Source organism: Hemicordylus capensis, chromosome 4 (genome assembly GCF_027244095.1).
Source record: "Hemicordylus capensis ecotype Gifberg chromosome 4, rHemCap1.1.pri, whole genome shotgun sequence".
NCBI lineage: Eukaryota > Metazoa > Chordata > Lepidosauria > Squamata > Cordylidae > Hemicordylus > Hemicordylus capensis.
In genome coordinates this window covers 232,784,890-232,795,302 of record NC_069660.1, presented here as the reverse complement: position 1 = coordinate 232,795,302, position 10,413 = coordinate 232,784,890, and the positions used below count along the sequence as shown (strand labels likewise).

Below are 10,413 nucleotides of genomic sequence, written 5' to 3'. Positions count from 1 at the left end.
TTTCAATGCTGGTCCCAATGCCACCAGTGTGTTCACAACATATGCAGGAATTTAGCGGGGTCATGCCATTACCCTATGATGATGTCATGGAGAAATAGAGTTGGGTGTTATCAGCATATTGATAACACTCTGCTCCAAATCTCCTGATGATCTCACCTAGCGGAATCATGTCGATGTTAAAAAGCATTGGAGATAGGTAAATGTAATTTTGTTTCATGTGTCATTAAAATGAAATGTAACATATTTTGACTTTTATGGATTTTCAATGTTTAGATCCTACAGAATACCTGATAATTTTATTTATTTATTGTTAAATTTATACCCCGCCTTTCATTAAGAAAATCCCAAGGCAGCTCACAATAAAATTAAAAAACAAGGTTATAAAAAAGACACATTAAAATATTGAACTAAAAAAATATAAAAAACAAATCTGATTGAAAAAAAATTAAAACACAAGCATAAAAATTCAGAGCTATAAGAAATGAGAGACGATCTGTCTGTCCTGTCACAGAAATGAGTGGCAACTCCTCATATGTACAACCTGGCTCATGCTAGCCTTTTGCCACACAATTCGGGTATGCACTTAAACATGGTACAGAGTAGTGTGTCAAGGACAAAATCCAAATCCTCATTCAGACATGAAACTCACTGGGCCTGTCACTTATCTCTTAGTCTAATCTACCTCACAGGACTGCTGTGAAGATGAAAACAACCATGCATATTTTCCTAGGTACATGGAGGAGGAAAGAGTATTACATGTAATGAATGAATAAATAATTTCATGCAGGAACTTGTCAGCATGAACGCATCTCCAGACTATTTGTATGAAAGCAGATGTGTAACCAGGGTGAGGCTGGCAGGGCATGTACCCTAGGCACAGTTGCAGGGGGGCAAAAAGAGCCTGTCATGCCCTGCCCCCTGCCCCCACCCCCAACCACCACAATTTCTTTTTTAAAAATATTTTTTAAATCCCCTCCCCCTTGAATCCCAGTGGGCACGCAGGGTGGGCCCACTGCTGCTCACCGCTGCCGCGGCCCGCACCCCACCACTCGCACAGGTGTGACTCACATGAGTCAATCTCTGGGTCCGTGTGGGTGGCGCCGCGGGAGGGTGCTCTCCTATTGGCTGGTGGGTGCAGAGAGCATGTGCAAGGAGCTCCCCGGCTACAAGGAGTCCCCGACCACCAAGCAAGCGTTTGCCAATGTTGCCAATGCTTCAGGCAGCGTTTGCTGCCTGAAAGCGTCTATTCCCCTTTCCCTCCCTACAGAGAGAGAGAGAAAGGGAGAATAGCTGCTTTCAGGCAGCAAGCCTGCTTCAAATGAAACCGAAGAGCTCACTCAGGCTCTTCGGAGCTCGAAGCCATGCCCCTTTTGACATCACATGCAAAGGGGGCATGGCCTCGAGCTCTGAAGAGCCCAAGTGAGCACTTAAGTATCATTTCAGGCAGTGCTTGATGCCTGAAAGCAGCTATTCTCCCTTTCTCTCCCTCTCTGGAGGGTGGGAAATGTGAATAAACGCTTTCAGGCAGCAAACACTGCCTGAAGCATCAGCAACTTCGGCAAGTGCTCGCTGGGGGGGGAGGGTTTGGAAACTGCCCAGAAGTAGCACCTGGAAGTGGCGCCCGGCCCAGAACAGGAGAAGGGGCAGCAGTGAGGTACGCTGCAGCCCCATGGATTCCCCAACAAACAGAGCACTGGCGGTGGTCAAGCCAGGCTTGGTGAGATCAGGCAACAAGGCAGAGTGTGTGTGTGTAGCCTTCTTGGGACTTTGTTGGGAGCAATGCACTTTTGCGGGGGAGCAAGCCCCATTAACTAACTAATAATAACTGAACTGGCATTTTCGTTTGTTGGTTTGGGCTTCTTGGACCTTCTCCTTCCCATTTTCTCATGGTGGGGCTTAGGTTTAATCTTAAGGTGATTGTAGAAGTTGGTTCTTGAACTTGGACTGTTGTTTGGCTGGTGAGTGTGGTGGTAGTGGCAGAAAAGGGTCAGTGAGGGACAGAAATGGTTAGTATAAATGTTTTAGTCAATAAATGATCCATGGAGCTCTAGGACTCCTGTCTGTTTCCTAGGCAGCAGCAGAGAGAGCGCATGGAGAGGAGGGGTGGGGCTGTTCTGGGTTCCTTGAAGTAGATGAAAGCATGTGTGGGGGGGTGCATTTTGCTGAGATGTTCTCCCCTAGAGTCCCTTTCCTGGCAAATCTCTTCACTGCTGATAGGATGTGGGGAAATTCACCTTGGAGGATGCACACTCTGTATAGCTAATGTAAGTCCTGTTTTCCCCTCCCCTTCTTTCCCAATGAATTTTTATTAGTAATTAGTACTTACTTCTTATAGGACATTTGAAAGTGCATCACATACATTAGTGTGCATTTAAAAAACTTCTGGATACTTCCAGGCTTCTTGGGAATGTACATCTTAGCTGTTCCCTTGCTACTTGTTGCTACTTGAGATGTTCTAGGGCAGGGGTGGGGAAACTTGGCCCTCCAGCTGTTATTGAACTGTAACTCCCATCATCCCCAGCCACAATTAGCTGGGGATGGTGGGAGTTGTAGTTCAAAAACAACTGGAGGGCCAAGTTTCCCCTCCCCTGTTCTAGGGAATATGCATTCTTTCAGGTTAAAACATCTAGCCCTACCCACACAACTTCCACAGCTGAATTCTGAGCTAAACACATTTGGGTTAGCTCTTCAATAATGTGCATTTAACTGAAACAGTACCATTAGCATCAAGTAGCATGCCCTGATGTAATTAAAGGAGGAGGAGAAGAGAATGTAGTTTTTGCTTCAAAGAGCAACACAACCATTTACGTATATGAAAAGCGGAGTTCGAAGAAAAACTTTTTGTAATCTGATTCTGGACTAACAAGTAAGACAGGCACAGGTTATATAAGGGCAAGATGGCAGTTTGCAGGCATTGTCTGTACCTCTTAACATGAGATGTGACCTACTTTACAGCTAAGAGAGATTAAAACCTTTTAGGGGTTCAAAAATAATTAGTGGTACACAAGAGAATCCCAAATAGAAATATCAATCCTAAATGTATATTAAAAACCTTACATCACAAAGTATCCCTTTTAAATCCAATTTGCAGGATAAATAATAACACTTCATTAATTCCAATGCATTGTACCCAGACCCCAGCCCAAGAAGACACAGAGACATTTTTTAATGGGAGAAACGGGCCACGCTTTATTAATATAACAACATTTGTGGCGGACTGGAAACAAGGTGATTAATCACCAACATAAAAACAGTGCGGGCACCTAGGCGTGGGCTAGGATTCAAAACGTCCTACCCATCGCCTGCAAGGGCGACACACCCTGGCTCAGGAAAGAGGCAGGTAGCTCCCGCCCAATTCCTTCAAAGCCAACCACCCCTTTTAGAAGAGGGGATCTGGACAGCTTCAGATCTTTACCTCCCCGGACCGCACAGCCCAAAGGTAGGTGAAGTCCTGAAGCAGGTTTCTTGGCAATGTAATTCTTCCCGTGCCGCACAGGCCACAAGGAAGCAATTGACCAATCCACCTTAAAATGTCCAAGGGTGCTCACCGAAATCTAGACCTCCTTACCCACAGCCCGCACTGTTACCGCCAACGTGGCCAACCTAGAACCTAACTACCAACTGACTGCAGAACAGAGTAGGCGAAAAAACCCCCAACAACAGCCAATAAGTTGAGAGCAAAAAATTCCTACTCGGCCCATAGGCGACCAGTCACTAGACCCGCTCTGCAACAGGGAGGGAGGGAGGGGGAAACAAACAGCTGACTGAGAGGCCAGAGCGGGGAAACGCTCGGCCTCTCAGCAAGCCCCGCCCACCACGAGCCAGCCAACCAATCAGGCTTCTTCTTGGGCTTGTGAGTCCCGGGCTGGGACAAACACCCTCCCACTTGCACGAGGCAAGGGGAGGGGGATTGTACCCAGACCCCAGCCCAAGAAGACACAGAGACATTTTTTAATGGGAGAAACGGGCCACGCTTTATTAATATAACAACATTTGTGGCGGACTGGAAACAAGGTGATTAATCACCAACATAAAAACAGTGCGGGCACCTAGGCGTGGGCTAGGATTCAAAACGTCCTACCCATCGCCTGCAAGGGCGACACACCCTGGCTCAGGAAAGAGGCAGGTAGCTCCCGCCCAATTCCTTCAAAGCCAACCACCCCTTTTAGAAGAGGGGATCTGGACAGCTTCAGATCTTTACCTCCCCGGACCGCACAGCCCAAAGGTAGGTGAAGTCCTGAAGCAGGTTTCTTGGCAATGTAATTCTTCCCGTGCCGCACAGGCCACAAGGAAGCAATTGACCAATCCACCTTAAAATGTCCAAGGGTGCTCACCGAAATCTAGACCTCCTTACCCACAGCCCGCACTGTTACCGCCACCCAGGAAGGTTAGCCCTCGCTTGACCTTCCTGCCCCACCCCCTCCAAACCTTCAGCAAGCACTTCCCGGATATTATGCAGATACAAATCACAACCTTTCTCAGACAGGTGGACCCCGTCAGGGCGGAATAACTCGGGAAAGCGAGCAGCTATATCTGGCTGCCGCACCACAGACCCCCCGGCCGCCAAAACCACTTTACCTATTGCGGCTGAAATCTTCCTGCGTGCCTTTTCCAAGCTAAGGCAAGAATGAGCACCCCGCCACACCCTGCGCTGGAGCCAATTAACCCATATTATGCGCACGCCAGGCATCCAGCTGCGCAACATAGACAAATCCGAGGAGGCTTGCTGAAGGCTGGCGAGGCCAGGCCGCCGGCCCAAATCATTCTCCCCTAAATGAAGAACCAGGATGTCGGGAATGGGAAACCTATCTAAATGCTCCCTCAATGCTGGAAGCAACTGATTCCAGAGCATGCCCCTCATGCCCAACCAATAAACTGAAGCCTTGCTTCCTAAACCCAACTGGGATCCCCAGCGGGTGGTGCTGGCCCGCTTGAAAGCCCAGAAGACCAACGAATGGCCACACATCAGGACTCGGACCGGGACCGCCGCCCCGCCAGCACCTGCCAAAAGAAAGCAACAGGTCAGTAGAGCCCACACCTGTCCGCTGTCAGCGCACATAACGCCTGACCGCCACGGACCTCCAACGTCCAATCCTCTGAACTTCGACCTCCTGAAGCCCCATACGTGTAGCGGTGGTGGCCGCACCAATACGAAATGAATGTAGAGTAAGCCCCTGGAGCGCAACCCCCGCGGCCAACAGAGCCTTCCTCACCACCGCCAAGAATTGATACTGCGTCAGAGGAGTCTGATTGCTGTGGGTAAAAAGACATCCCCCCGAAAAGGGGCCCAGCCCAGCGTACTGCCTCAGGGCCACCACGGGGCATACATTGATATTCCCGGCCGCCGCGAGGCGAACCGTCTGGCCTCTGCCCCTCTGATCCGTCTTGGAGCGACGAAGGAGCAAACGCACCTCCCCGTCACCAAACGATAAATCAGAATATTGCAAGCAGTGGTCCCTGGGGGAAGACCCGCTGCGGGGAAGCAACTCCCCTGGACGGAAGGCCCCAAAAAAGGCAACCAACAGTGCAGCCCTAAACAGCGACACCTCCCATGGGCCAGAGCAGCACCCCACTAGGTGGCCCAGCGTTGAAGCCACCAACTCCAGAGTAAAAGGGCGTCTGGGGTCCCTAGTCCTAGGCTCCCCCCTAGCCCAACCCTCCAACATGCGCCGCACCTGCGGGTCGGAGGAGGAATCACCAACCCCACGAACCTGGGCTTCAAAAGCTAACGCGGCAAGATAGCCCCCCAAAGTGGATACCGCACGCCCCGCCCTGCGGAGGAAGACCAAAAACTGCTGAAGTTGCTCTACAGGGACCGGCCACACCTCCGCCAAACCTTCAGTCTTTCGAAAAAGAGAGAAAGCCTCAAGCTTGGCTGTGTAGCTCACTCTGGTGCTAGGCGCCAGAGATGCCGCTATGGCCCGCTGTGCCTCCGCCTGCCAAGTTCCCACAGAAAAGCTGGCATGGGTTCCGGGTGAAGGGCGGCCTCGGGCGCTAACGCTCTGAACCTGTTTAACTGAAAACGAGACAAAGCGTCAGCTATGTCATTCCGGATACCCGGAACATGGCAGGACCGGAAAAGGATGTTAGCCCGCAGACACTGCAATACCAATGCCCTAACCAAAACCATGACCCTCGGGGACTGGGAAGTCTGACTATTGACAATCTGAACAACTGCCAGATTGTCACACCAAAACACAACTGAGGAGTTGGCAAACTCAGCGGACCAAATATGCACGGCCACCACAATTGGAAAGAGCTCTAGGAAAGTCAGGTCCCGGGAAACCCCCTGCCTGAACCAGTCCTCGGGCCACCTGGCGGAACACCAACGTCCCCTGAAATAAACCCCGAAACCTATTCCACCTGCAGCGTCAGAGTGGACCTGCAGGTCGGTTTCCAGAAGTCTAACATCCCGCCAGAAAGACACCCCATTAAAATCAGTGAGAAATGCTTCCCAAAGAGCCAGGTCGGCCCGGGCACCCTCCGTAATTCGTACTCTGTGATGGGGAGCCCTAACGCCCACAGTCAGGTCACATAACCGGCGCAAAAAGGCCCGGCCCGGAGCCACCACTTTGCAGGCAAAATTGAGGTGACCCAAAACAACCTGGAGATCCCTAAGGGAGACCTTACGGGCGCGACCAAGGGACCTAACCATGTCCAATAAAACCCGCAGCTTGGCCTGAGGCAGCCTGGAGCAACCGGCAACAGTGTCCAACTCAATCCCCAAAAAGGCGAGGCACGTGACCGGCCCCTCCGTCTTATCCCGTGCCAAAGGGACACCTAGCCGGTCTGTTAGCTCCATGAAGGAGCGAAGTAAATGGTGGCACTCCCTCGAATTCCCCCTGCCTGTAAAAAGACAATCATCTAAAAAATGAGCCGTGTAGGGAAGACCCGCCTGGCGCCTAACTGCCCACTCCAAAAAGGAGCTGAATGTTTCGAATGCTGCGCAGGAAATCGAGCAGCCCATAGGCAAAGCCCTATCAAAATAAAATTGGCCAGCAAATGCAAAGCCCAGCAGCTCGAAGTCATTTGGATGTACCGGCAACAGGCGAAAGGCGGATTCAATATCACACTTCGCCAAAAGGGCCCCGGGGCCCCTACCCCTGACCACTTCCACGGCCTCATCAAATGAGGTATAACGTACAGAGCATAAGCTATCAGGGATGCCATCATTTACTGAGGACCCCCTGGGATGAGAAAGGTGGTGAATCAACCTAAATTCACCAGGAACCTTTTTAGGGACCACCCCTAATGGGGAGACCCTAAGGCTGGGGAAGGGGAGACTGGCAAAAGGCCCCATCACCCTGCCCGCAGCCACCTCCTTACCAATTTTCCTAACAACGACTTCCTCCTTACCAACCACTGATCTCAGATTGCGAGAACTGCCTAATCCCCTCCGGGCCGAAGAGGGAATTCTGAAACCATCCCGGAAGCCACATAACAAATAAGAAGCTGCTGACTGGTCAGGATAGTCCAGCAACAGCTGCTCAAGCACCTTCACCTTGATAGGGCTAGGACCCTTTATTCGGAGCGGGTGGAGGAGGGCAACCCTTTTTACTGCTCCCCTGCCTATACTTAGCCCCGGAACCCCCAAACTTGGCCCTGGGGCAGGAGGAACTGGGGTGCCTCGCCCCACAGACCCCGCAGGCATGCTTAAACCGACAAGGGGAACGGGAGCACTTGCCATTGGAGTTAAACTCCCAGCAAACAAGGTGGGGTTGAACCCACTGTTGCCCAGGACTCCCTGAGGGCAAAACCCCCGATGGTTTAGAAAGCAAATGCCCACTGTCAGACCTATCTCCCTCTATGGTCCGGGCTGGAGACATAGTAACCAGCCACAACTCCTGCAACGGAGCATCCCAGGGCAATGTGGGGTCAAGGGCAGCCCTCATTCTAAAACTCTCATCGTACCGTACCCAGGAAGATCCAGCAAAGTCGGAGACCGCCCTGTGAATTATATCCATGTATTTTAACAGGGCAGGGCCCCTTGCGGGCTGGGCTTGGACAATAACCCCCATATAAATCGTGAAGCCAGAAAGCCAATTATTCCAAGTCTTTTCGACCGGCTTTCTCTTGGTGGCTTCGTGCTCCTTACAAGATTCCCCCTCTTTATGCTTAACCTCAGGTTCCCTGAACAACAAGCTAAAAATGTCCACATATTCACCCTTAAGGATTTTTTCTTTTGTAGAAGGGAGTAAGTGATCCCCTAACGGGAGGCCCATGCTACCATAGGGTGCATGCTGAGGTGACGGCAGAATCCCCATCGGATAATAACCCGCCTGCACCCCCGTGGCAGATCCAGCAGAGGAGGCCACCCCCGGGAGTGGGAGCGACCCGCTGGAGGGCCGGTTGCCCAACCAGACCTGCTCCGCAGCGCCTTGTAAGCCTGCAATAACTCCAGGAAAAACCGGCGGGGAACCCGCCACCCAAGGTTGTGTATATGGGGGCCAGTAAGAAGCTGGGCCCCATCCACCCATGGCAGGCATCGGCCAGGGACAAAGCCACTGGCCGGTGACGCCGGGCGGTGTAGGTGCTGCAGGCTCACCCTGGGCCAAAGGAGTAGCCGTATCCACTGGAGGCTGAACAACTGGTGCCGCAGGCGGAGGTAGCAATGGTGAAGGCGACTCCGGAACTGGAGACTCAGGTTCAGGAAGCGGTAACGCAGGAGCAGAAGGGCCCGGTCCAGCAGGGTTCAGCCCTTCTTCCAGCGCAGCCAGCCTACTAGAGAGAGAAGTTAGCAGCTGGCTTTTCACAGAACCCCTGGTCCTCCGAGGGACCTTAGGAGGAGGCACCCCCCCCACACCTGAAGGACCCGCACCTTTGTCGGAGGGGGCTGCTTTTGCTTTCTCTAAAGCTTCCATCCTATTAATTAACCCCCGTATCAGAGTCATCTCCTCATCCTCATCCTCCGAGGAGGACTGCGGGGGAGCAGGCCTCTTGGGCTGCTTAACAGGGCGCCCCCCTTTCTTGCCCTTGGCCTTCCCCGGCATACTGCCTCCAAATAGTGGGATTCCAAAAGGGGTTGGAGAAAAAAAAAGCGCCAACCACACACAGAATGAAGGTAGCAAGGATATAGAACAAAAGCCAAGCCCTTGTCCTGAATCAAAAACAATACTCAATCCTATCCAGGAAAGCACCAGAGCCCCCCACCCAAGGAGAAGGCTTGAAAAGGCCTTTTGACTCTCAACCAGGCCAGGCCCACCAGGGCACCGATGAGCACAAACACCCACCTGCTACCCACCAAACAAATAAAAGAATGTTGGCATCAAAAGTAGTGCTCCAGGGAACGGAAAAGGGGCCGCTGCCCAGCCACCCAGGCTGATGGAAACCCCCCAAATACCCCACAAACCAAAAGGGCAAACGCCCAGAAGGAGAACCACGCCCAGGAAGCCGAGTGCCGACGCCGCGCTGAAGAGGCCCAAAGACGCTGCTGCTGCAGCTGCAACCCAGCCGGGAGCAGTCCCGGGAGTACCCCCCTACCAGCGGGGCCACCGCTGACACTATGGCCCCCTCGACGGAACGCCGCCGAATGCCGCCTCGCCCGCTTGTCGGGCGCACCCCCCCAACTAAGGCCTTCGAGGAAGGAGCTCCCGGACTGAGCTCCTTCCTAATCGGAAACAAACAGCCGACTGAGAGGCCAGAGCGGGGAAACGCTCGGCCTCTCAGCAAGCCCCACCCACCACGAGCCAGCCAACCAATCAGGCTTCTTCTTGGGCTTGTGAGTCCCGGGCTGGGACAAACACCCTCCCACTTGCACGAGGCAAGGGGAGGGGGATTCATCCCAAATGTCTGCAACCTTGGAGAAGCCACTGCCAGTCTGGGTAGACAATACTAAGCTAGGTGGACCAATGAACTGACTCAGTATATGGCAGCTCCCTATGTTCCTATGTACCAAGAAGACCTGTAATACTCTTCTAGTGCTGAAGACAGGAATTTGATAGTAGATGATGACCCTTAAGTTGCATTTCTGGAAACAGCTATCTTGAAATTGGTTCTGACTTGCAGCCCATTCCAAAGTTTTTGGGATGCAGCTTGACAGGTTGGGTGCCATTCTGGGCTGTTTCAGGCGGTTGCACCATTCCACCAAGCTGTACTTGTTTAATTCAAAGTTCTAGTTATTAGTAAAGAATATTTCCAGAGGCATTGCTTAATGCTCTGCACCAACAGCAAGGAGGTCAAATTTCCATATTGGTGCAAAAATCATGGCTGTCAAAACCCTTTGGCTAAGAATAAGAAGAAACCCTTTTTGTATGCAGAGCCAAAAAAGAAAAAAAAGGGGTGGGAAGCATCCCCCTTTCCAACAAGGAGTTTCAGTCTTTTTGCAAAAGTGTATGGCTGTTCATGTACATTGCCCTTACTTGCTCTCATTCTTAAATTGAAAATGAGAGCAAATAAGGGCAATGTACATGAACA

The 10,413-nt window shown here is 51.8% G+C and overlaps 1 protein-coding gene across 1 annotated transcript; it reads right to left on the bottom strand.

Moving 5' to 3' along the window:
- Positions 1–3,772: 3,772 nt before the first annotated feature.
- Positions 3,773–9,624, bottom strand: LOC128325086 (uncharacterized). Its single transcript, XM_053250511.1, has 2 exons — positions 8,546–9,624; positions 3,773–5,001 (listed from the first exon to the last, which is right to left on the bottom strand). The coding sequence occupies exons 1-2, from the start codon at positions 8,988–8,990 to the stop codon at positions 4,370–4,372; spliced, it is 1,077 nt and encodes a 358-aa protein (XP_053106486.1). The 5' UTR covers positions 8,991–9,624; the 3' UTR covers positions 3,773–4,369.
- Between the last annotated feature and the right edge of the window lie 789 nt (positions 9,625–10,413).

What these genes read in the sequence shown, in the direction of transcription:
- LOC128325086 (XM_053250511.1), bottom strand. Translation starts at nt 8,990, where the DNA reads ATGCCGGGGAAGGCCAAGGGCAAGAAAGGGGGGCGCCCTGTTAAGCAG. An exon ending in GGCTACTCCTTTGGCCCAGG is followed by an intron (nt 5,002 to 8,545) that starts GTGAGCCTGCAG and finishes TTCTTTTGGCAG; the next exon opens with GTGCTGGCGGGGCGGCGGTC.